This window comes from Nelumbo lutea, chromosome 1, assembly GCF_056320005.1.
Source record: "Nelumbo lutea isolate HS-2025 chromosome 1, American lotus-T2T, whole genome shotgun sequence".
Lineage (NCBI taxonomy): Eukaryota > Viridiplantae > Streptophyta > Magnoliopsida > Proteales > Nelumbonaceae > Nelumbo > Nelumbo lutea.
The window spans coordinates 105970318-105997445 of record NC_142684.1 but is presented as its reverse complement, the minus strand read 5'-3'; the positions used below and the strand labels follow the sequence as shown (position 1 = coordinate 105997445).

The window sequence follows — 27128 nt, the reverse complement described above, 5'->3', positions numbered from 1 at the left end:
AATAGATCAATCAAATATCCATTACACTAATAAAGACTAATATATAACTTCATGTTTCATGTTCAAAACAAATATTGAGCTAGCTCAAAACTTCATGTTTCATGTTCAAAACAAATATTGAGCTAGCTCAAAGTGGTAGTCATGTAAGTTAGGCAGACAATAACATTGTTACTCCACATATTTACAATATTGAAACCAACTTGTATTATAAAACTATCTCTTGTTCTCTGCATAGTGCTGGTAGTGTTCACTAGGGAATATGTTAATTCCAGTAAAAATTTCATGTCACTACCCATGGAAGTGGAGATAGAAATTTGTCGTTGAAGCTATCTCTTATACTCTACATAGTTCTGGTAGTGTTCATTGGGGGATATGTCGATTCTGGTAAAACTTCGTGTCGCTATCCATGGAAATGGAAATATGTCGTGGAAATATTAGGGAAATTAGGGACATTTAAACCATGCCCTCCTCCATAGAGCTTCCCTTTCTCTCTCCTGTCCAAATCACCACAACCATTTCCCTAATAAAGCTTTGTTGAATTTTTTTTGAAAGGTAAGATAAAGATTTATTAGAACTAACAGGCAATAGTACAATATCTCCCTAGCCGCTCTGAGATTGGCCAGGAAAGCAGATCAGATTACAGACTTCAAAGGGAATGGGATCTTAACAACTCGGTTATATTCAGATTTTTGAACTCAGCTTTCACAGAGACCCAAGAAATCAGTTTATTAACAGAGTGTATAAGGTCCTCCGAAATCTTCACTTCGTTACAGAAGATTCTATTGTTTCTTGCAGTCCAGATAGACCAAAGAACAACAGCAAGGACAGACTTCCAGAACTTGCACATTCCAACAGCATAGCAATTCCTTGACTGATTTCGGCATTACCCAAGCTTTGTTGAATGTTTTTTATCCTTCTCAACCCCAAACCTCCCCTCTCCTTTGATCTACACACCTTAGACCCCCATCCCTTCCCATAAGAAATCCCTTTGAACCTTTTCAATTTTCCTAGTCACCTCCTTAGGAACCTTTAATAGTGAAAGGTAATAAGTTGGTGGGCTTGAAAGAACACTCCTTATAAGTGATTCTACCTCCCAATGAGAGGTACTTAGCCTCCCATCTATGCAACCTCGTTTCCACTCTCTCTAAAGGAGGCCCCCAAATGCTTTCAACAGATGGATTAGGCCCAACTGGAAGCCCAAGATAAAGAAAGGTAGCGCCCCAACCTTACAATCTAGCACGGCTGTAAACTGCTCCATATCCTCCCTACTCAAATCTCCAACTCCAATCAAGAGGCTTTTTCTAGATTCACTTTCATCCCTGTCTACATCTCAAAATTTGCCAAAATAGCTCTTGGATTTAACACCTGATTTATTAATTTATTCAGAAAAATGAGTTTATCATCTGCATATTGAAGGTGAGAAATATACAGACCAGCTAAACCCACTTTCGAGCCTTCTAACCAGCCTCTTTGAACTCCTTTCTTCATAAGAAGGTTCAGCACTTCCATTGCTAATACAAATAGCAAGGGGGGAAATTGGATCCCCTTGTTTGAACCCTCTAGAGGCTTGGAAATTCAGATGAGACTCCATTACGTAGAATGGAAAAGAATACTCTTATGATATAAACCCATACTTCCAGCTCCTTCGCTTCTCCCCAAACCTGATCAGCCTTTGTACTTTCCAGAAAACCCTCTCCCATCTCTGCCTTAGCTCTCCCAGTTCCTCTCAAAACTCCACTCTCTCTCTCCCTTCTCATTCGAACCATACACATTTGTTATACCCCACCTCTAGTCTCTGTTAACTTCTTGCAAGCACACTGACACCGAGTATACCCCAATCTCTTCCTCTACTTTCCTGGAAACTCCTGGATCCCAGAGAATTACTACACTCCCTGAGAGCCCCAACTCTTTAAGAACTACCCACTCTCCTCCCCCTTCTCCCCAAATTTCATTCTTCAGTTTTAAATCGAAGTTCTCCAGCTTTGTTTCCTGCAGCAAAACCACTTCTGGTTTATGGCTTCTAATCAAATTCCTGACCAGAGACCTTCTTCTCCCCTTCCTCAGATCTCTTATGTTCCAATTGAGTAACTTCATCTCCCTCCCCCTTGGTCTTACTATACACCTCCTTGCTTTAGAACCTCAATCGTTCTCTTCCAAAACTCTCCTTTCTTCTTTTCTCTCCTCCCCTTTTTTTTTTTTCAAACTTTTCAAAGGCTAACTCTACTGATTTTTTCCCTCCCCATAAATCCAGTTTTCCTGAGGTCCTTCTGAATTTCTTAATCTCCCCTCTTTACTTTATTTTTTCTGATTATACCCCTTTTTGTCACTCCTAAAGCTTTCAAACAAGACTTAGAATTAACACCTGTTTGACTCATGCTATGAGCCCCATTTTCTTTTAACGACAACTCACCACTTAAACCTTCCAACTTCATTCCACCTCCTCCTCCTCCCTTAATACGTGGTTTGTCCATTTTCCTTTTCCCTTCATCCTTATTCTCCATGTGTCCCCCTTTCCACCCTTTTCTTCCCACCACCCTAAAAAAATACTTTTTCTTACCCTTTTGAGTCTTCGTCTCCAACTCTCGATCCTCCTGATCTTGTTCTTTCATCTGCCTATCCTCTGTTCCAGTCCTCTCCTCCACTTGAAACTCTCCTCTCCTTGGTTTTTTTTGATCTCCCTCTTTTCTTATATCTTCCTGCACCATGGTCAGAAACGTAACATCTTCTCCCTCGACCACCAGCCTCAATTCGTATTTTTCTCCTGCAAAGATCATATTCAGCTTGGTTGGAATATTAACAGTTCCACCTCCACTAACAGCCTTGCCATGTCCAGTCTATCCCAAGCTCTATTTCTATCATCAAATTTCAAGAACTTTGGTTTCTGATTTCCTCAAATATGAGAATACTCCAACCATGTAGAGGTATTCCCACCACATCCACCCACACTGCTCTCTTCCTTTTATGCTCTATTAACACTCCTACTACCGGATACCACCAACCAATCCTCAGATCAAACTCCCTCTCTGTCTTCATTTCTGTTTTTAAAATCCTCTCTGCCATCTCCCAGCTATGAGACATAAACAAGAATAAACCTCCATTTAGCTTTCTCACTCCCATTACCTTCTCCTTTCTCCATTTGAGTGATGCTTACTTGACGTTGTCCACATCCAGTTTGATGCCCACGAATTGTCCTACCTGATTTTCCGTCAGTACTCTGATCCTTTCCTCCATCTTCCCTACCTTGTTTGCATTAACGCAGATTGATGACATCTCCATAAGTTTCAGTAGTTCAAACCTTGCCTACTTTCATATCCACCTGTTTCAATACTCGCCCTTCTATCAGATGACTACTATATATATATATTTGTTTTTTTAATAAGCAACAGTAAGTTTTGTTGATTATAAAACACGAGTACATCTGTACAGAAGGTGTCAAGCACCACCAAAATCCAAGTACCCCTGTAGCCCTGAAATCCACTGGTTCTACATTGGTTACCCCCGGTACAAATTAATTCTCTTTATCCCTTATTTAGCCAATGCATGGGCTATGTTTTTTTCCTCCCATGAGATCCACCACACCTGAATTCTCATCTCCCTGATGTCCCTCAATAAGTACCTGTACTTTCATGGACCTGGATTTCTGTTTGTTCAGCCCCCAACTGTTATTTGGAGATTGAAGGAGATCTCTGAATGCTTGGACCATAAGATTTTCTTTTGTAATTTCCACTTCTTTTCTAAATCATGACATAAAGATCTTTTATTATAGAGAAAATTGAATAGAAGAATGCAGGCCTCTCTATCCTGCAAAGGAGGATGAAATCCAAATGACCTGAAGACTACATTACATTGGTTTGGGTATGGGAGTTTGATCTGTCTAACCTCAAAGTCCTGGGTTCTTATCTGTTAACTGGTACTAATATATGGTCAAATTGTACATTGGTTGACAAATATTTAATTTCCAATAATGTAAATTAGTCATTTTTTGACTTGGGTCATGCTCCTCCTTTTGCCTGTTCGGCTATTTGAAAAGAAAGGAATAGAAGAGTCATGAGATGTGGAATTTGGTAGTCTGCTGATAAATTGGTTTGTATCCTACTTTTTTTTTTGATCAATTTGGTTTTGTATCTTACTGAGTACAAGGACTTCGCATGAAGAGATTTTGTTTATGATTGGCGTACCGTTTTGGGTGTAGAGGGTGGTATATTGCAAGAGATTCTGTTTATTTTTTCTTATACTCCTCTACACTGTAAAATTGGTGTCTGAGATCTCGGTGGGGGGTGGAAATGAAGAAGACTACTCTGGTGTGAGGGGACAAAACCGCAGATCAAATGGTCTTACACTGCTTCCTGGGGCTCCACAATCTCAGGAGGATTGAAATAAAGAAGTGAGCTCTCTTTTATGTAAGAACAGAGGTACACCAATAAGGGGTCCAAGTGTTTCTCAGGGTCAAGTTCCTCAAGTCTTTTTGCCCACTTCCAGTCCTTTGGGAAGTGGGAACTTAAGGTTGAAATTCAATCCAGGCTCTTCTGCCCCTAACATTCTTTCTGAAACCAACTCTCCAGGTATGAATTTCATTCGGTTTAAGGCTATTTATGGTCTCTCTGTGCCTGTGATAGATACTATACAGCTTCAACCATTGCCTATGACACACCCAGAAGATAAGTGGTTGGGAGTAGAGAGGAGGGGTGAGGGAAAAGACAGTGCTGATGAAGAGTGGGGTCAAGGGGTGAGGACTTGGAAGATGGTTTGTGAGTGGTTTGAAGATCTTAAGTGAAACGGAAAGGTATATGGAGAATGATAATGAATTTTTGACAGAATAAGAAGTTGTAGAAATTGTAGGGTTGAAATTGAAGGAAGTGGCAAATGTTAAAGTTCGCTAAAGGAAGGAGGGGGGAAGAAGAAAAAAAGAAAGAAAAAAAATGACAGAGGTAGAGAGATTGAAATATGATGTGGGGGAAAGTAGGGAGGGATTAAAATAGAAGTTCCAATTTTGGTTTGGGTTGACCAGATACTAAGCTGTCATGAAGATCATTAGTTGGAAATTGGAATGTTAAAGGACTGTGTAGTGCTAGGGAGAGACCAAATATAGTGTTGCTGTAAGCGACTAAATCGGAAGAAATGGATAGAAGGTAGGTGAGGAGTGTTTGGAGCTCCAAAGATATCAGTTGGACTGTGGTACTTTCTTGGGGAGCATTCGGGGGTGGGGGGGTAGTCACATTGTGGAGAAATGAAGTGGTGGCATCTATAGAAGAACTAATAGTCTACTGCTTGATTTTAGTGAAGTTTAAGAATGTCAGGGATGGCTTTACTTGGGTCTTGACCAATGTGTATGGGCCAAACAATTGTAGAGAGAAAGGATATGTGGGAGGAACTCTTTTACATAAAAGGTCTTTGGGATGATGCATGGTGCATAGGGGGGATTTTAATGTGATTAGGTTTACTTATGAAACAAAACACTCCAATCAACAGATCTTTAGCAATTACTAGCATAAGGAAGTTTAATGAGTTTGTTGACACTTGTGAGCTAAAAGAGATCCCACTTAAATAGAGCTTGTTTACTTGGTCCAATGTACAAGCCTCCTTTATTTGCTCAAAGTTGGATAGATTTATTTTTAGCACTAAATGAGAAGATTATTGGATGTTGATGGCTAGGGCTTTGCCAAGATTACTTCTGATCACTGCTCATTTAGGATTGGAACAAAGGATTTTTTAAGTGGTCCTACCTTGTTTAAATTTGAAAACATGTGGTTTACTCACCTGGAATTCTTTCATAAGGTGGAGATATGGTGGAGAGAGGATTTGTGAGGAGTATAGTGGAAAGGAGTTAGATTCCATAGGAAAGTACAAAGGCTAAAAGAAAGAATCAAGGCATGGAATAGAGATCACTTTGGAAGAATAGAGGAGAAAAACTGAGCATGACTTCTCTAATTAAGCAATGTGGCAACAAGGGAAGTTAGGGCCTTATAAATGAGGAGGATAGGAGGATGAGATGGAACCTATAGAAGGAGCTGGAAGAAATGCTTTTAAGGGAAGAGATCTGTTGGAGACAAAAATCAAGGCAGAAATGGATAAAGGAGGGGGTTGATAATTCTAAGTTCTTCGATGCGATTGCAAATGGTAGAAGGAGAAACAAAGGCCAACTATACTAGAACTTCGGTTATTTATCAAAAAGAATGGTAGAAGGAGAAAGAATTTTTTGACAAAATTGGTAGTGAATAAGGAAACTGTGATGGATCAGGAGGAGATTGCTATGTGTTTTGTGCATCATTTTATGGTAGTTTATAGAAGGTAGGAAGATAGTAGGATTAGTGTGGAGGGTTTGGAATGGATGAGGTTGGAGGACGAAGTGGCATGATGTCTAGAGAGGGATTTTGGTTTGGAAGAAATTAGGAGGGTTGTGTTCTCAATGAACAAACCAAAAGTTTCAGGCCCAAATGTATTTACTATGGACTTCTACCAAGATTGTTGGGAAATTATTAAATTTGATCTTTTGGTCAATGTTTGAGGAGTTTGCTGACGAGCATTTTATTAGCCCGGGTATTAATGCTACTTTCTTAGCCTTGATACCTAAGACGGAGGATGGCTCTTTGCCTAAAGACTTCAAACTCATTAGTTTGGTGATGAGCATTTATAAAATTTTGGCAAAAGTGCTTTCATTAAGATTGAAAGCAGCCCTTCCTCTCTTTGATTAGCCAGTTCCAAAGGGCTTTCATTCAAGGTAGACAGATCATTGATCAAATCTTAATAGCTAATGGGTGTGGGGAGGATTTGAAGAGGAGAAGAAAGAAAGGTTTTGTGTAAGATGGATCTTGAGAAAGCCTATGACATGGTAGATTCATCTTTCTTACTTTAGATAATTAGAAACTGTGGGTAGGTGGTGTGGATGGATTGAAGGATGTCTGGAAACCTATCACTACTTGGTTTTCGTGAATGTTGAATGGTGTGGTTTAGGATTTCTTTCGAGATAGCAGAGGGCTAAGGCAATGGGACCCCCTCTCACCTTTTCTTTATACCTTGGTGGCAGATGCACTTAGTAGGTTAATGATGAGAGCTGATAGGATGGGGTTGTGTAGAGGGTGCATGACTGGTTGGAACAACACAATAGTAACTCACATTCAGTTTGTGGATGATATGATCATTTTCTGTGAGGAGGGGACCCCAAAAAGCAAGAAATCTAAAATGGGTACTTGGGTAGTGAAACTGTTTTGAGTGTCTCTCAAAGTTGAAGATTAACTTTGAGAAAAGCTGTGTTGCTGGGATAAATCTAAATGAGGAAAAGTTGAGTGCAAAAATCGGACTCCTTAGGTTGCCCCACTTCAGGAAACCCACGAGCAGTATGGAAGAGAAGTTATATCTGTTTAGGAGGAAGAATAACCTTGACTACTCTGTGGCTTTGGCATGAGGTAGTGGAAAGTATACATTGAAGTGATAACAAGGGTTGGGATGCTGGTGTATCTTAGTGCACTACTTTGACTACTCTGTGGAAAGCTACATATGACATTCTTACTCAATTTCTAGCATTTTTAGGTATATGATGCATGTACTAGAGATAGTGAGTTTAGGGTTTGGACTCTTCACCCAAAGGACAACTTCTCTTGTGCTTCCATTTTTTTTTCCTCTTTGTGCTTGGCTTCCTCCCTTTGTTGTTCCCATCTAAAAAAGTTTGGTCAAAACCTGTCCCACCCAAGGTTGGTGCTCTTTGTTTGGAATTCCATCATGGAAAATTAAATGCGATAGACACTCTGCAAAAAAGAAGACTATTCCTTTGTCTCTCCCCAAATTGGTTTGTCCTTTGCAAAACTAATGCTGAGAGTTGTTACCAATTGCTAATCTCCTGCCTGATTGTTGCAAGCTTTTGGGAAAGGTTGTTTATTCTATTTGGTTGTAGGTGGTCTTTGCCTTTGTAGGTCAGTAGCCTTTTTAACCCTACAACCTTCAGATGATCTAAGAGGAGGGCAGGATCCTGTAGAGATGGGCTAGGGCTGCGATGGTGTGGACAGTATGGGAACAGAGATGCCAGAATTTTTAATGATAAGCATAGGAATGACTTGAGGAGGCTATTTGGGAATCCATCTTAACTCTTAAGTAGGGCTAGTGGGGTTATACACTAGGCTAAGACCTTGAATTTATTTTCCCAATTCTCCTTTGATGATATCTGGCAGAATTGGGAAGCTATAGCAAAAAGTTCAGAGGTCAAAGTTAGGCCTTGCTCTACTTGGGTACCTCCTGAAATAATGCTAAATTTTGACGGAAGCAGCCTTGGCAATTCAGGGCCTTAAGGAATAGGGGGTGTGTTTAGGAATGCATAAGGGCATATAATTGCATTATACTCAGGTCCTGTATTAGTCGGGGACTTCACCCATGCTGAGTTTCGAGTTGTATGACGGAGCACAGTTTGCCAGAGAGCTGAAGTGCTGAACATGGACAGCTTGATAATTGAGGGGGACCAAAGCTGGTAGTCGGGTGGCTGACAGATCAGGAAACTGTAATTTGGACTTATAGGGAAGCTGTAAAAAGGTTTAAATGGTTAACCACTAACATGACTATAAGGGTGAATTGGCAAAGGAGATCAGCCAATGGGATAGCTGATTACTTAGCTAAGAAAGGAGTGCATAGGGAACAATGGAGCATCTATTTTGGGCCGAATTGTAACTGAGGCTGCATCTTGTGCCTCTCTATGGGAAGCATCATTCTATAAGTTACTATTATGGTTATGTATTCTGATCTGTTGCAGATATAAATGAAAGAACTATAGTTTACCTTTTCAAAGGAGAAGAAAAACACTCTACCAGTCCCTGAAGAGCCCATGTTTACTAATGAACAACTGTTGAAGATGAGCTTGATCATTCTTTTTGGGGGAGCACTAGGGAGCAATGGAGCATCTATTTTGGGCTGAATTGTAACTGAGGCTGCATCTTGTGCCTCTCTATGGGAAGCATCATTCTATAAGTTACTATTATGGTTATGTATTCTGATCTGTTGCATATATAAATGAAAGAACTATAGTTTACCTTTTCAAAAGAGAAGAAAAACACTCTACGAATCCCTGAAGAGCCCATATTTCCTAATGAACAATTGTTGAAGATGAGCTTGATCATTTTTTTTGGGGGAGCACCCCTAATTTTAGTGGAATTACTCTTATGATAGTAGGAACCATCTCCCATTTACTAATCTCCTGCCCTTCTGTACGTTTTTTTTGGGAGTACTTTTGCTCTTTCTTTGGGTGCAGGTGGATCCCCCTTCAAGATGTGGTAAGTCTTCTTAGCTCAAGTTTTTTGAGGCAGCTGAAGAAAAGAGAGAGAATTATGTGGAAGGCAGTTAGGGCAGCAATGGTGTGAACTATATGGGAAGAAAGGAATGGAGGAATGTTTAATGAAATTAGTAGATCGAAGGAGAAAGTAATAGACATTATAAAGATCAAAGTGGCACAGTGGGTAAAGACAATGGAAAATCTTCAAGCTTTCCCGGTGAATGATATAATAACATGGGTTGAAGTGGTACAATCTTCTAAGGAATAAGACAGATTGGTTATGGAATGGAAATCTCCACTAAGCAATACATTAATGCTGAATTTTGATGGGAATTCTATGGGCAATTCAGGGCTGGCAGGTATAGGGGATGTATTCGGAGATTCCTCGGGAAGGGTGGTGGCTATGTAATCAGGACCTATTGGAGTGGGAGACTGTGAAAGCTGATTTGATGGTCTTTTTACAAAGCCTAAGATTAGCAAAGCAATCTGGCTTCCGCTTCTTGGCAGTAGAGGGGAACTCAAAACTGGTCATCACTTGGGAAAAAGGCATTTGCCAAGTCCCTTGGATGTACAGGCGTTCTTTTGGGGCAAATAAAATGTCTCTCAAAGGAATTAAACACCCAGAATTGGGTTAGAAGAATTGCAAATGGGTTGGCGGATTCATTAGTAAAGCAAGGGATTAATAGACATTTGGTTGTTTTTGGCTTTACTATGAATGTTTTGTATTTAGTGCTGTTGGAAAATCCCAAGCTGTTGTACTACACATTTTCATTGAACTAATAAAATCTTCTATGCTGATAAAAAGAAAGTAGATAAGTTCACAAAATTTTGATCTCTGACTGTATCTTCGATGCTGAAATTTCTAAACATCTCTAGTATGCATTTAATGTGGTGATAAGCTCTATTAATATGTTTGATTCCTTCTTTTTGTTGAGGAAGCTTCTCAATTCCCCTTCTTCCGAGGTCTACCTAGGAATTGCTACTTTCAAGCATCTTAGACTATCCTTTCCCTAACTGTTTTATGTTCAGACCAGGCTTGTTCTTTTTGAGGAAGACCAATTGTGACAGATACCATTCTAGGAACTTTCCTGGATCCCCCACCCAAAAAATAACAGTTTCTTTTGTGTTATTATATTGTTTCTACTGCCACATTGTATTGAGATTTTACTCTGTTTTCCTTATTATTGTTTAAAAAGTTCAACATCATTTTTCATGTATTACAAATTAGTGATTTCTTCTTACGTTCTAATTCTCCCTCCTTATTAGATACAAGGATTAGGACTATTTCCAAGTTGGTCTAAGCAACATTATGCTGTCATCATATTGGCTGAGTTGCTGCCACATTGATACGAAATTATGAAATATACTGATAAAAATATGAAATTATGATATGCTATTTTCAGGGTCCTATTAAGACCATTTTGGAACTTATTTCATTTCTTCTCATTCAGAATTTCACTTCTCAGTTAGTATTTGTCAAATACTAAATTTGTGCTATATGTTGCATCCAGACATCTTGGAGTTGGTTTTTGTGCTCTCTGACCCTAACTGGTCTGAGAAACAGGAAAAGATCACTTCATTAAATGAAAGATACAAGGCTATCTGGAACGTTGTGCTTGAGTGAGTTCTTTGTGTTGACTGGTTATTAATGTGCAAGTATGGTCTTGTTGCATTTTTCCACAAAGAACAACTTATAATTTGATTTGTTTTAACTCCTGTAAAGAACTAGCAAAGATAATTTGAAAATTAACATAACTTATACATAAAGGTTAAAATTTTGTATTAATATGCACTGAGAAAGGGAGCAAGTCCCTTTTGCATTTGTCTTTGTGGTCAAAATTTGTGATGATTTACAAGGATCTATAGATTATGCATGAAGAAGTGGACTAAAGAAATTTTTCTTTTTTCTTAAGTAGATTAAAGAATTTCTTTGCCCAATCATTATGAAAATTTGCTATGTTAATTCCTTTAAAAAGGAAGACCAAAGGAATTTACATGTGGACAATATGGATGAATTCTCTGGCTAAAGCTCTTCTTTGGCCATACTGGGATAAGGGAGGGCATACTTCCTAGAACAACTCAAATAAAATCTGTACTACTATTAAAAGTTCGAATGAGAGTGTGGAATTTTTGTTTGACTAAAATACCGCAATTTTTATTCATCCGAAAATACCCCAATTTTTTGAATTTGGTCTCTCTCTAATTGCAAGGACAGAATGTAATTTGAACAACCACTTTTCTCATTCAAATCTATCTCATTAAGTCTTATATTTGAGGTATTAACTCCCATTAACATAATTGTAGAAAAAATTGGGCACTTTTCTAATATCATATATTCATAATATTAAACAAAAATAAGTGTGAAAAATAAGAATAATTTTTATAGACATTGGAATATAAGAAATTGTAGAAAATTTTGGAAACATATTATTTACTATCATCATTAGGGGTGCAACTTGGGCAGCTCCAAGGGCGGGTCCAACTCGAGCCTGACTCGACCCAACTCGAGTTTTTTTTGCATGGGTTGGGCCTGAGTTTTCGGGCTACAGGGTGCACCTGGGCCATAAAACTTGGGCCCGACCCGACCTTAGTCCACCCGAAAAAAATACATACCTATATCTATTGTATTTATATAAAATCATTTTTTTTCTATTTATCTATGTGTGTATATGTATAAAATATGTAAATGCTCATTTGTAAATGAAATTTGTACATATTTTCAATTGATTATACTTTTAAATTGGGTCATAAAGCCCGTTAAAAGATGAATTGTAAAAATATGTACATAAATTCTTTCAAACCCGCCCAAGCCCAACTAACCCAACCCGGCCCAGCCTGAACCTAAGCCCAACCTAATGACTTGGGTTAAGCTCAGGTTGGGCCTGGGTTGATAAACATAGGCTTAACCTTGGGTTGGGCCTTGCCTGAGCCTGAGGTTTGCACTTTTAGGGTTGATCCTGGGTTGACCTTCAACCTGACCCAACCTGCTAAAGTTGCACCCCTAATCATCATCAGCATCCAAAATTGCCATGTGCAAAGCACGTGCACACTTACTAGTATGAGAAAAAAGCAGACAAAATGACATAATATACTCAGCAAGTAATCACACTGTAGCAATAAACAAGGGGGTGGCTTTTTATGAGATTTACATAAGGAGCATAAGTTCTGTATATTTCCTTGCCTGATTATTGCTCCACTTAAAGATATTTATATTCCGAGGATACTGTTCCAAATAGTAGATGCATTTCCAGTGATGGGTGCAGCTGCTAATCCTTCTCCAAACAATGGTAACTGCTTGCTATAAACTCTCCATAGTGTGTTTTATTCATTGTCAAACATCAACAACCACTTGATCACTGAAGCCTTGTTCATTAAAGAATGGCCTTCAAGCCACTCCATCCTTGTCCTTGGATGTAAAACTTTGACCTTAATGCACTTAATGAGGCACTCACTCCCACCCTCATTAGAGAAATACCCAAGAAAATCATTCCCAAGGCATTGCAGCTACTGACACTAGGATTGAGAACAAAGACAAATCAATCGGAAGGTTTTAATTAGAAATTCCTAGTAGATTTACTTATGTCCTTTGAATGGGTAAACCTTTTCTTTAACAGCCAGTTTCTTCCCAAACTTCTATGCAACTGAATTCCACATGGCCACAATGCTTGAGATGGAAAGATGTTAGCCCTATGCCCTTATAAAAATTGTGTTTCTTCTTTTTGAGCAATATGTTTCTTCTTTTGAACTTGGTTTTATATTCAGTTGCTACAGGCATAACATTTACACCCTGGAATTTACATGTGGACAATGCATAAAACAGATCATATTGTTGATCAATGTGTAATAGATCTTATTCCAATACCTGCACTCTATGAATGTCCTTTAAAGTTTTTTAGTCATTTATATCATGAAGTTATATTCTTAGTTTCAATCTTTCCTGCAGAATTCTGGCAACCAGTTGCTGAATAAAACTAGCTGGGTTATTATCTTTTTATGAATAATAATGTACAAAATAAGGGAAGAAGTATACAAGATGGCCAATGATTTAAAAGGCGTGCCTAGGCGCACAGGCGAGGCGCATTTTAGGGTAGGCGCCTCACTCAGGGCCTAGGCGCATCCCATTCAAAAGGCGCACGCCTGGTGCACCTTGCACCTTAACCTAGGCATGCACCTTTTGAAAATTTGCCGCTTTTTCCATTTTTTTGAGTCTGGCCGTTGGGCCAGGGGCTCCGCCTCTGGACCCCCGTGCCACGTCCCTCGAGGCCAGCCCAAACAAGGCCATGTTAGGGTCTTAAATTCTTAGTTTTTCGAGAATTCCCTATTTGGTAATGTTGTCCATTCATTCATCCTAATAAAATATCTTCTTAAGAGCAATTAAAACTATAAAATTATTATTTTTTTGTGTGAAAACTAAGAATTTAAGACCCTAACATGGCCTTGTTTGGGCTTGCCTCGAGGGGCGTGGCACAAAGGTGGCTCATAGAATTAGGAATGTAATATGTCACATTAGCTACTTGATGCAATTGAAAAAAAAAGTGTGGGTTTTATATGTTTGATTTCATTTTTAAATTCTCATTTGTATATGCTTTATATATTATATTTATGTATTTTAATTTTAGATAATATGTTTTTTAAAACATTTATTTTAAAACTTAAGTTTATATTTTTATTAATATTATGTTTTATAATTTTTTGATTTTTTTGCTTTTTTTTGCTTTTTAGCTTTTTTTTTTAATATCGCACCTTGCCTTGCGCCTTGTGCCTCAGGCGCAAAATGGCCTTTGCGCCTTGTGCTTTTAAAACACTGAAGATGGCACACAGGGATATTGTCTTTGCAATTCCTTGTTCCTTGTGCCAGAATTGTAATTCTTGAGCTACAGTTCTTTTGTCTATTTTTTAATTAATTTTGGTTAAATTAATTTCTTTGCAGTACTGATTTAGTGAGGGAAGAAGATTTTGCAGAGCAAAACAGCATGATATCTTCAAAACACTACTTTCCTAAGTAAGTGAAAGTATGACATTATTCTGCACTCTTCCTATACCAATGGCATTAAAATATGTGATGTTTAGTTGACTTTTTCTTAGATTGCTTTTATACTATTGTGTGAATGTATGTACTGATAGATCTGAATGTCCAGTTTTGATGAACCTTTTGAAGATGTTATCTATCCAAAAGGGGATCCTGATGCTGTTTCTATTAGTAAGAGAGATGTTGAACTATTACAACCAGAGACTTTCATCAATGATACTATAATCGACTTCTATATTAAGTGAGTACAAGTGTGTAATCTCCATTAGTTCATTTGTTTGATGCACACTATTTGTTTCAACCTGCAAATAATCCATTTCACCATAAAAGAAACCCCGTTATAGTTAATGTTGTTTGTTTCTTGCAGTATGATCCTTTTGATTCTGGGACATAATTGAAGTCTGCATTGAAACTTATTTGTGTTCTATACCATCTACTTCTTTCATATCAAGACATTAAATATTTCTTAGTAATGCTATGTTTCACTCTCTCTCTCTCTACATATTTCTTAGTAGGCTTTACTTTCAATGTCTCTCTATAATTGCAGTCATTGGTAAATTCTTGGTTTATTTATTGTCAGGAACTCCCAAGCACATGATTTATCATTTATCTATACATAAAAATAGATAATTGAAGAGTTATTATTGAACAATATATCACGACTTGTTTTGCTCATCAAAACAATATAATATGACTTACTAGGCAAATGGTACTGGAGATTTGGGTAACAAGGGAATAGTTTGTGGAAGAGTAATTCAAGCAAAATATGGTTTAAGAAATGAGGGATGTGAAGCAGGTGAAACAAATCTGGATAAGATTTTGGAAGGATTGTTGGTGCAGAAATGATCTCTTGAATGATGAATTCCTGGAGCTATTTGTGATCAGTGATTTAAAAGGCGCACAGGCAAGGCACATTTTAGGGTATGCACCTCACCTAGCTCCCAGGCGCAGCACTTTCAAGAGGCGCATGCCTGGTGCACTTGATGTGCCTACTGCTCTTTTCTATATAAGGATATTTTTAGAGGATAATTAAAATTGTAAAATCATTCTTTTGTAGGGTTTAAGAATTTAAGACCATTACATGAGCTTGCCTCAAGGGTCTTGGTTGGTACAAAGGTGGCTTGTAGAATTAGGAATGAAAGATGTTTAATATCACATTAGCTATTTGAAATAGTGTAATTGGGAAAGAAATAATGAAATTAAAGGTTTTGACATGCTTGAATATGTTTTGTATGCTATTTTTTATTTTATTTTTGCATTTTTTCACTTTGAACGTGTTTTATAGGTTATGTTTATGTATTTTAATTTGAGCTAACAGGCTTTTCAAAACATTTAGTTTAAAATTAAAGTTTGATTTTTTAATTAATACTATTTTTTCAATATTTCTTAATTTATTATATTTTTTTGCCTTTTTGCAATTTTGTTTGTTTTTTTAATATTTTGCACCTTGCTTCAAAAAGGAACACATCTCACCTTGCACCTTGTGCCTAGGATGCAAAATGGCCTTTGCGCTTTTTTCTCCCTGTGCTTTTAAAACATTGTTTGTGATAGCAGTTAATAAGGAAGTGAGAGTGGCGGACCATGCAGAATTCTAATGATGAATGTGTATGGATTCTGCTTCTCAGAAGATATTTGAATGATTGGGATATAGAACCATTCACAGGCTTGCTTCAGAAGCTTCGTAATATGCAAATTGATCCTAGCAGAAAGACATAAGACAGTGGTTGGAAGAGAGGTCCAGGAAGTTTACCGTAAAATCCTTTTATAACAAGTTGACCCAGGAAGAAGAGAAGTTTCCTATGGGTATAATATGATGCGAATAAATTCCCTCAAAGCTATCTTTTTTTGTTTGGTCTTCCTACTTAAATAAGATTGTCACTAAGGATAACCTGTTGAATAGAGGTGTGGGGATTGATTCAGCAGAATGTGTCCTTTGCAATAGGGTTCAAGAATCTGTGAATCACTTGTTGTTGCATTGCAGCTTCACTGTAACATCTGGGTGAAAGTGTTTAGGCTGTTTGCTTTTTGAAATGGTGGCACCTCCAGGGCCTGAGCAAAAGGGAAAGCCATTTGGAAAATTATTCAGGAACAATGTTTTTGGATATTATGGCCAGGGGGGAATTTAAGAGTCTTTCAGGACAATGTCTGTGAAATTGAGGATGTGCGGCCAAAAATGGTGGGCAAACTGTTTTCCTAGTGAGCAGCTTGGATAAGAATGGTTGGATCAGATTATAGCTCTCTATTTGATTATGAAAATCTTTTTGTAAACACGAAAGGGGTAGTAGTCCATTTTATTGATTATTGTAATTTCCTGTTGTACAGCCACCAGTTATGTGTGGGCCCTTCTATTTTAATGAAATTATACGTTACCACATATCTCCTATCATAAAAAAAGGAAAAATAATGACATACACTTGTGTGAACCAAGGTATCAACATCAATGGATGGATATTTATTATCTATATAGCTCGATCCAATGGAGTAATTTGCGAATGAAGTGAAATTCAACAAAGGAATGGAATACTATAAGACTAGAAATTAATAACTATTTAAGAATTCAAACTTAAAACTTTGAAAATGGAATTATTATCATTCATTTAAAATGAACCATTCTAAAAATTAAGTTAATTAACTCAAATTCAATATATTTATTTAACAATGGATATGACACTTTCATCTGAAATTGTCCACAACATCACATCTTTTAAGATCGGGGTAAATCAAAGAGTTAATCAATAACGTCTCCTTAAGGTGGTCCATTAGCTAAAAACCTTTGATCTGTTGAAGGATTTCTCCTTTCATGATTTTAGGAGGAATGATAAGAGATAAATTTTGATGGGACTTCTCAAGGCAATCGAGGCCCTTTGGGATAAGTGGAATGGTAAGAGATAGAGAAGGAAGGTTGTTGCTTTATAATTTGTGCCTATAAAAGAGGATGACTCTCTTAAGTGCTGAAGTGCTAGCTATTTATCAAAAAAAAAAAGGCTCAAGTGTTAGCCCTATTATAAGGGTTGAGATTGACAAGACAATTGTGCCTTTAGCGAATTGAAGTGGAAGGGAGCTCCAAATTGGTTATAGTGTGGCTTCAAAGTTCAAATAGGTAGCATGTGGATTTGGACTCATAGGCAAGCTATGAGGGAAATTAGATGTCTTTCAAGGGACTTGAGTGTAACTATTAGATAGGTGAGAAGATAAGCCAATAGTTTGGCAGGTGCTTTAAGCCAAACAAGGGGTTAATAGGAGTGGTGAAGCTGGTAGTCCTTGAACAATGTTCGTTTCACCGAAGACAATTAATGACAACAAAACATTGAAACAACAAGAGATGAAATAGTGCCAACACCAGCCTTTCGGTTTTACAACCCGCAAAGGAGATGACGTTGGACCTTTGCTCTAGAAGGAGGTGAAAGAATTTTGGGGGATCTGTGGCTTGAAACAAGCACAACAAGAGAAATGAAAAGAGGAAAAAGACAATAGGAATGCCAAGAGAGATTCTATTTGATTCAAAGCTTGTTTGTTACAATATTATAAATGAACAAACTCTGATGGTAGTCTCTGGGAAGAAACTTGTTTGTTACAAAGAGAAATTCTAACGGATCAAGTCAACAAGCATTGTAGGGTGAAGAAATCACAAGGCGAATGGAAGAGCTTCATGATTTGGTCTAGTAGGAGCCTCATAGATTAGTCTCGCGAACTCAAAGCTTAGAGTCTAGAATCTTGACCTAGCAACCTCACGAGGCAGTAGCCTCACAGGCTTTATGATCTCGCATGGTTGTTATGCTTTGAGTGAAATGAGGTCCTACAATCTGGCAGCTTCATGGGATGTGAATGTTCTGGCCTCACTTGTCTCTGTCTCGCCTCTTCCTGCCACGCAACACCAAGACTCATTCACCTGGACTTGGGTCAAACTCTTTTGGGCTGAATTTTAAGAATGAAGTCTTTTGGGGGTCAGTTTCCATTTTCTTGGGAACTAGAGCTATGTACTAATTCTTTATAAGTTGATTAAAGTTACCGTTCCTATACAAAAACAATGGATATGACATTGAACAAAATGGGTTAGCAAAATGGGATTCAACTAGCTAATCACATATAGTTGGGACAAGGCTTAGATGATGGTTGATGATGGTGTTTCTTTATTGAAATTTCATATTCCATATGATATAATAATTGGTTGCGTAGAACTCAATCCCATTCTCTTATCCCTCATTGAACTGCCATTTCTTTAAAGATGTTAAATTGGCTACCTTTTAATAAGGAAAAATTCTCGATAGGTACCATGTACTTTAGGCCGAGTGCCAATTTAGTACCCAAACTTTAAAACGCGACAGTCTAGTACCTGAACGTTCAGAATACGACAATCTAGTACCTGCTATTAACCAACCATTAAGTATCATGGGAAAAGACACAAATGCCCTTCAAGTGTAACCTAATTTTCTTTATCAACCATATGTTAAAAGGTGATCCCAGGTGTTCCATTACTGGTTGATAAAGCAACAACTGTGTAACAAATGCCCTTCAAGTTAAACGCATTTCAGCACTAATAAGTCTTCGAAGGGAAAACCAGGGGTCCTTTGTTAATAGACAAAGTGGTGTGGGTACCCTTTCACATGATTGATATTTCACCTGTTAATTACTTATGAGAAAAAATAATAATCCACCTATTAGGTGTTACTTTAAAAGTTAAGGGAAAAGCGAGCTTCTTCAATCTATCTATCCATCAATGGTGTTGCCTAGGATCCTTAACCTTGATCTTCCAGTGCCTATCGGGGAAATTGCCATTCTTCGCCCATTCTCCCCACTTGTTTATCTTTGCATTCATTTTCTTAGTGAGGCTGCAATAAGGTCGCAACCTCTTTGGCATTGCATTGAACACTTGCCACCACTTTCTGTAAGGCGAGTCACTCGCAAATATACGACATTTCCCCATATCCTAGTTACAGTCGTAGTCACTATAACACATCCATGGCTTCAACCCCAAATAATGAGCACGTACAGAGACTCCGACAGCTTCTCTCTTTCACTAGTTTTAGTCTCTTTGAAAACTTTTAGATAATTCAGTCGACGACCACCAGTGCCACCACGCAAACACTTCATTTAGAAAGCCCTGGTCTCCTCCATTTTATGAAGCCACATTTTGCTTCCTATCCATCAACTTCCTGAATGTACACTCCGATGGCTCAATCAACATGATCCCATAATTGAAGAGAACTTGGTTGTTTCCTATGGCCGATAACTGGGGGTATCAGAAAAATTCATCGATGTTCCTGAGTGTGACCAAATTAGATTCTATGAAGATGAACTTGCCATACTCGGTAAGCTGCCATATCAGTAGCTTACTATGGTTCCACTCATTGTAGGCATTTCTCCTGGCGTTGGGGCTTCAAATGCGATTGATTTGCTTGATCTTCCATCTGGTAGCCTGGAGGGCTTGCCGACTTGTCTTCGTTATGGATTCGTTGGCAAGTAAGACCAAATCTTTGGTAGAGTTTGACTGAATTATGCTCTAGGCCAAGACTATGGCACCACAGATGTAAGCTTCTGAAGAGTGGAGGATTGTTACGTAAGCTTCTGAAGTTTGGATTTTAAAAACATGGGTTTGTAGCTTCCTTTATTTTGGGCACTTGGAGGATAGCGAGCGGCGAGCCCTTTATTTTGAGCTCTTGGGTTTTCGTCATGAAATGATGGTCTGGACTGTTGAGAGCTTGGGCTCTGCTTAATTTTCTTGAGAAAGAAGATGATGAACAATGTGTTTTATTTCCAAGGGTAATTTTGACATTTTCAAAAGTTTTAAATCACACGAGGTCACATGATATATATAATTGATGGTCCATTAATGGTAGGTACTAGATTGTCGCATTTCGAAAGTTCGGGTACTAGATTGTCGCGTTTCAAAGTTCGAGTACTAAATTGGCACTCGACCTAAAGTACTGGGTACCTATCGGGAATTTTCCCTTTTAATAATTATTATTAACTTTTTTTGTGTATGTTTTGGCCTTGGGGGAGGAGGCATCTCCTTGGATTTTTTTTTTTATTTTTTATGAATAACTAGAGCATTTTATTCATGAAAATCAGAAAAAGTGGAAATATTACAAACAACCCTACGGTAGGGTAGTTTCTCTTTGGACTCTTCATATGCATTCTTTGGTCCCGTAGTTGTCAAGGTGACTAGGTGAGGCTGGGCGACCATATGGCGCCCAGGCGATGGAATCTATAACTGTAAAATCTATAGATTTCAGCCATATAATCATATTCATATATATTAATGATAGGTTCGTCTGTTAGAAACTGAAGTGAGAAGTGAGAACAATGACTGAATAGTGAAGGGAGGAGAGGAGCTGATTTGAAAAAAAAAGGAAAAAATGTCTGAATCATGAAGTAGCTGAGGTGCGATGGAGTTGGGCTGGGGCTTGAAGTCTTCGGTTCTCCTCCCTCTCCAATCGAACCAAAAAAAACCCTTATGACATAAAGAAAAAAAAGGCTGTATACTTGGTCTTAATACTAAAATGATATCATGTAACCAGATTTATTTTAAAAGAATAAAACATCCAATAAAAATAATAAATTAAAAAAACATTTTTTTAGATGAATGTAGGCGCTCGCCCAGGCGCTTAGTCTATAACTCTTCTGTCACAAGTTCCAACCAGGGTGGGCTATAAATGATCGCCGCTAGTTGTATTGTGAGACATCAAGGACTTCAAACCCAAGTTTTTGTGACTCAACTCTACCCTTTGTCTCTCTGAGTTCTTCTTAACAACCTTTGAATCTATGCTGTTTACTTTGTGCCTTTGTGTACACTAGATCTGTTTGGCATGATATCTTTTGTCTCATTGTATCTTGTGCATAAGGCCAAATTATCTTATTATACCTTCTGATTTTATCATATATTGGGTCTATTCTTAAGTTCTGAAAGATTTATTCATTTGTAATTGTTTGTTTGTATTCCTTTGAGTCTTACCGCTCATTCATATGAAAACCTTTGTTTCTACTACCCTCATTTTAGGATGTGTTGTGTCTTGATTACTCAAGATTTCTACTGCACTCATTTTAGGATGTGTTGTGTTTTGATTACTCAAGACCCTGATTCATACAAAGCTCCCAGTCTTATAGCTGTTTTTCATTTTAGTATTCTTGATATTGTAATGACACAGCTGTAATTGTATTTCTAACAAAAATGGTAGAAATAGACAATAACCACTGATATGAACGCCTTTGGTATTTGTTTTGATTTATAGAACCTGTCTTTGGATTGTATATTACGTTGAAATTGATGCACTTAGGATTATTTTGTTTGTTCAATGAATATTAACATTATAAATTTAACAAATTTGATTGATTAGTTATACCTTTTTTGTTACTATTTTAGCAACTTCTGCAGTCACATTGTTTTCTTGTAATGCATGTTATTACATTTATCTATGCTTTTTTTTGTGGCTTTAGCTTCAACTTTTAGGTTTGGAAAGTACATTTCTTAACAACTTTGTAAATTACTTGCAGATATTTGAAGAATAAAATCAAACCTGAGAGCAAACATAGGTTCCACTTTTTTAATAGTTTTTTCTTTCGAAAGCTGGCTGATATGGACAAAGATCCATCTAGTGCTTCTGAAGGCAGGGCAGCTTTTCAACGTGTTCGTAAATGGACAAGGAAAGTGAATCTCTTTGAAAAAGATTACATCTTCATTCCTGTAAACTTCAAGTAAGAAATTAGTAGTGCATATCTTTTTCTTGCCATAAAAGTGATTTCAACTGTAAAAAAGTTTTGCCATTGATGTAACATATTTATTGCATCTTGATCAACAGTCTTCATTGGAGCTTGATAGTCATCTGCCATCCTGGTGAAATAGTCAATTTTGAAGGCAAGTTCATTTGAAGTTGCAATATGAATTTTAGTAAACCAAGGTTTATGCTTCATGACCTTGTTTTTCCCCCCAGATGAAGATCTTATCAAGGCCACGAAGGTACCATGCATATTGCACATGGATTCTATCAAAGGAAGTCATAAAGGCCTCAAGAATCTTGTTCAAAGGTTATCTTTAATTTTTGTTTTTGCCTATTTCTTGTAGAGTTTGAAGCTAATCTTGGACCTTTCTCCAGATTTTGTGATGATCTGATTCAAAATGCAGGCTTGTATGGCATTCCTTGTAGAAAATGTCTTCCCCTTGGTTGAGTGTAAGGGCTTTAGAGAATTTGGATAAAATCTTTGAGGAGCCTATAATGTTGTACACCCCCTCCCCCACCCAAAAAAATAGAGATCATGCTGTCTTCAAGTTATTAAGAATAATTTTTGTTTAGTTGTACCATGCTTTATACCCAAAGTATGCCCTCTCTATTAGAGTAGTTGTTTGTAGATACAAGTCTACTTCCTGTTGTTGGTTGGATGGATTTGGGGTTCTATAGGCATATTTCCTTGTTGCTCTGTTCCTCCCAGGTGTTAACTCCTTTCTTCTCAATATGCATGTATATGTGAGATAACGAGAAACCTTGGAACCCTCAAAAGTTACGTTTGTTCCCCATATTGAAAAGAATTTTCTTGGGATAGTTTGCCAGTAACCATGTTTATAAATTTTTTTCACTTGTAAGTTACTTAATGGAGATTAGTACAAGCCACCTATCCTTTATAAAGTAATGAATGGGAAGAAACAAAAAAATATTGAAATGGAAGATGAAAAGTAATGGAGAATTAGGGGTAAAAAGAAGATTTTGGTTTGTAATTTTGGTGTATTTTGAATATTTGATCATTGTATTTTGGTTTAGTGACTGTGTCACCTAAGAAGTTGTACCATTGTTTATTTTCAATAATTTTTCTTCTTTATTTATCTTCAAAAAAAAGTTATAAACTAAAAGCATACAACATATACACTTATGTAGTTTTAGTCCATAATTTGGACTTCTCCAACTGACTTAAATAGTTTGATAGCATTCAATTTGGGGCCCTTTTTATCATGGTATTCCAAAGTCCTTTTGGAATTTAGTATGTTGGTTCTAAAATCTAGGTTCTAAAATTCATCCTCATAAAATCCAATAAAAACTTGGATTACTTTGTTGTGATCATTCTACCAAGTTTTCTCCTAGAATCTGCTTGCATGTGGATTCTGAAATCTGACCTGGTTGTAAAATTATATTTTCTGCATTCTAAATTGGATAGAAGTGGTGATTTTATATGATGTAGGCCCTTGCTTAAAGATTAATCATCATTTATTTTTTAATTCTTAAAGCATTGTTAGAAACTTATATTTGTCATTTTTAAGCTTTCATTGACAATTGTTCATTGACCTTTTCTTATCTTGAGGGAACAGCTACCTTTGGGAAGAGTGGAAAGAAAAGCAAAAGGCACTTGAAGATGTTTCAGAAAAATTCCTTAATTTGCGGTTTATTCCACTGGAGGTATTTCAGTTTACTGTTTTAGCTTCTATAGCATGTAATTACATGGATAAACAATATTTAGACTTCAAACAGTGTCCTCTTATCTGAAATTTAGTTCTGGAGATGACCATGAATGTTGAATGTGTATTTTAGTTAATCATAATTGATGCCTTGTGCCAATTATATGGGGTGAGCTATTTGAACCTTGTTCAACCATTCTGTTCTATTCAGTACCACATCTAATTGGTTATTAACAGAATTTTCATTAATTATCAAAAAGCAAGCCAGAGAAGCAGGTGGCTAGAGTAACATCTTCTTCAGCTGGTCATAAGGATTTCTGGACTTGGTTGGGGCCTTCCCCCAAAGGTTTGTTTAAGAGTGGCCCTTTAGGTCTGCCATAGTTTGTTGTATCATTTCTTTTTGTTCAGCATCTTTTGTGTCTTTCTTTACTTTTCAAAAAAAAGTATTTTATATTTATCTCTTTCTCCTTGTGCATTTTTCTCCTTTAGTCATTAAAAGGCAGCACAGTGCATGAGGCTTCCGCCAATGTGGGGTCTGGGGAGGGACAGATGTATGCAGCCTTACTCATGCAGGCTGTTTCCAAAATTTGAACCCTTGTCACCCAAGTCGCAATGGAAACCCAACCATTGCACCAAGGCCCACCTTCTCCTTTAGTCATTCTTTAATGAAATTTACTTAATCGAAAAGAAAAAAAAAAGGGAAAGTGTCAGCTGGCTTAGCTGAAGCCAATGGAGGCAGTGCCCACTGACCTGGGAACCCCTTCCTCCTAAACCAAGGTTTGCTTAAAAAAGTGAGGAATAGAAGTACAAACATCCTTCTACATGAGAGAGTGTGGGAATATGATAGTCTCAACTATTGATTGGTTATTTGATGTGAGAAAATGAGGTCATGGAGGTAAGTGTTATTTTTTTATGTTGTTGCTATCCTTGCATCTTCTGATGTAGCATTTAGTTCAATTCCAGAAACGGCCCATAAAGGGAGATTATACCTAGGGGTACATATACTTCTCAGCACCTAACAATTAGTTAGCCCTTGTGGTTGATACACCATTTTAGAGGTCATTTAGAGTTTTATGGCACTGTATCCAAATTTAGTTCTTTTGACACCCAAAATGTCACACAAAATGGTGGATGAAGTGCACTTCAATGGATGCCTACAGGGCACTCATTAAATCACTATTTTGGCATTCTGGGTATTGGAGCATTTTTAGAGGATTTGTAGGGGTTCTGAAAATATGTGGGGGAATCATATTTCAATTAATTTTTCCATTGCTTGCCAATGTCACTATTTTGGCATTCAGGGTGTCACTCTTTTGACACTCAAAATCTCACACAAAATGGTGGATCAAGTGCACTTCAATGGGTGCCTACAGGGCACTCATTAAATCACTATTTTGGCAATTAGGGTATTGGAGCAATTTTAGAGGATTTGTAGGGGTTCTGAAAATATGTGGGGGATCATATTTCAATTAATTTTTCCATTGCTTGCCAATGTGGAAAGAGAATAGTTAGTCTAACTAACGAAAAAGTGTTCTATCTCTAATTTGACAAGCCAATTATGAAGTTGTTAACCCACAAGTTCCCTTTAAAGTAATGTAGACCTCTATCACAAGAGCCTTGTTTAGGTGAAAGTAAGCAGCTGCAACCTGCTCCAAGGGAAATTAAGAGACTTGGAGCCGTGCATGGACTCTTCTAAATGGAGCAAATGTGTGTCAGATATATACTGTATTCCAACATTACAGATTCTTGAAGGGCACCTTGACATATCCTTTTCCTTCATGTCTTTGCTTATTTAACATAAATGAGCATCTGATGTAATGATAATTACCATGTCTTTCCCATATTACTTTCTTAGGTAATGAAGACAACATTTTTATTTTTTATGCCCTTTTGTGTGGTATCTGATTTTAGAATACGCAAGATATTGACTTTAGTAGTAGTTATTATTTTCTAGATGTGTCTCCGAGTCTATGTTTTTCATCTTGCTGAAGCAGACTCCTAGACACGTTTGAGATTCCAACATCCCTGTCTATGTTCAGACAGCACTGTTGAGGCATTTTTCCTCATGCTTGCATCTTATGCTTTGAAGATAAGGAATCCACAAACCACTTATTTTCTCAATGTAAGTATGTCTTCTTGGTTCAGGCCTTCAAGGAAATTTTCTGTCTTTATAGAAGTAATTCTTAAAGACATGCTGGATTTTCTTTGGAGATGGCACTGGTGTGCATTTAGTTCTAGGGGAAATTTTTTTATCAGTAACTGAAAATTTTATAATAAATCATAAAGAATGTATTATTTACAATAATCCATCAGCAGTGTTGTTGTTCACCCTCAATGGATGCAGCATGGGCAATCCAACCCCATATGGAGGAGTGTTCAGGAACACCAATGAAGACATTTTAACAATTTTTTTAGGCCAGAAGGCCATGGAAACTCAACCAAAGCTGAAATATTGGCAGTGCTACAGGGATTGAGGTTTGTAAAAAGGATGAATTATGTCAATGTGATAATAGAGGGAGTACTCCAGAGTGGTTGTGGGTTGGGTCTGAGATGGTGAAAGATGTCCTTGGCAGTACAATAACTTATTAAGGGAGATAAAAAGAGCTTAGAATAAATGAGGAGGTCTTAGCGCACTGTGTTTACAGGGCTGCTAATGGTTGTCAAAACAAGGGGTGGAGAGAGGGAATCTCTTTTAGGGGGAAGGTAGTAACCCTTTGATGTATATATTCTGTAACCAGGCGATATCAACCTCTGGGATACCTGTCTTTTGTACTTTCTGATATTTCATTAATAACATTGCTTCATGTTACTCATAAATGTAATATTTACAATATGCAACAGCATCCCCAAACATAGCCAGTTTCCAATGCCCCCTCCGTTCTATTTACATTACATTTGAGCCCAAAACAGATGTGCCTTCTGAACCCCTTGCTTAGCCAATTTGTCAGCTAAGTAATCTGCTGATGGGAAACTGGGGAATTTTGGAGAAAAATTACAAGATATTTCATAAAGTATAAGACTCTTACATGAAAATCTTGGATGTAGTAAAGAGGTGGACTAATGGTAATTAAGCAACATATAGAAATTAGAGGCATGGGTTCTGGACTTACTAAAAATATTTGTATTTGGGTTCTAGGGCAAGGCGGGCTACGTCCTCCCCTGTATCTATTTATTTTACTGATCATCAATAATAAAATATTAACGTGGCCACCCTTCCACCTGGAGTAAATTTTGGGGCTATTAAAAAAAACATCTTGGATCTACCTCTTGGTCTCTGGGATAGGAGTCCCCAAGTAGCAGATATGATGTAATTCTTCCTGTGCTGATCATCTAGGACATGGGGACTTAATGAGGATGTAGTTTTCCCTTCTTCAGGATCTCAGGTTCTCCCTCATGGTTTTTGATCGGATTAGTTATCATATAGGATTCTCATATTGTCATAAGTTGGATGTCTAACTCTTAAGGAGGCC

At 37.5% G+C, this 27128-nt stretch overlaps 1 protein-coding gene and 1 pseudogene across 2 annotated transcripts in view; one reads left to right on the top strand and one right to left on the bottom strand.

Annotated features, from left to right (window-relative positions):
- The window catches only part of LOC148876609 (putative ubiquitin-like-specific protease 2B), a 43743-nt gene that overhangs the window by 12043 nt on the left and 4572 nt on the right, over positions 1-27128 (top strand). For both annotated transcript variants that reach the window (XM_088974499.1, XM_088974571.1), the window contains exons 7-13: positions 10762-10870; positions 14181-14252; positions 14389-14520; positions 21771-21971; positions 22076-22131; positions 22208-22301; positions 23572-23659. In XM_088974499.1, coding sequence (XP_088830625.1) covers positions 10762-10870; positions 14181-14252; positions 14389-14520; positions 21771-21971; positions 22076-22131; positions 22208-22301; positions 23572-23659 — 752 coding nt within the window. The remainder of the gene's footprint in view (positions 1-10761; positions 10871-14180; positions 14253-14388; positions 14521-21770; positions 21972-22075; positions 22132-22207; positions 22302-23571; positions 23660-27128) is intronic.
- LOC148876610 (putative UDP-glucuronate:xylan alpha-glucuronosyltransferase 4) lies at positions 18994-21238 on the bottom strand (annotated as a pseudogene).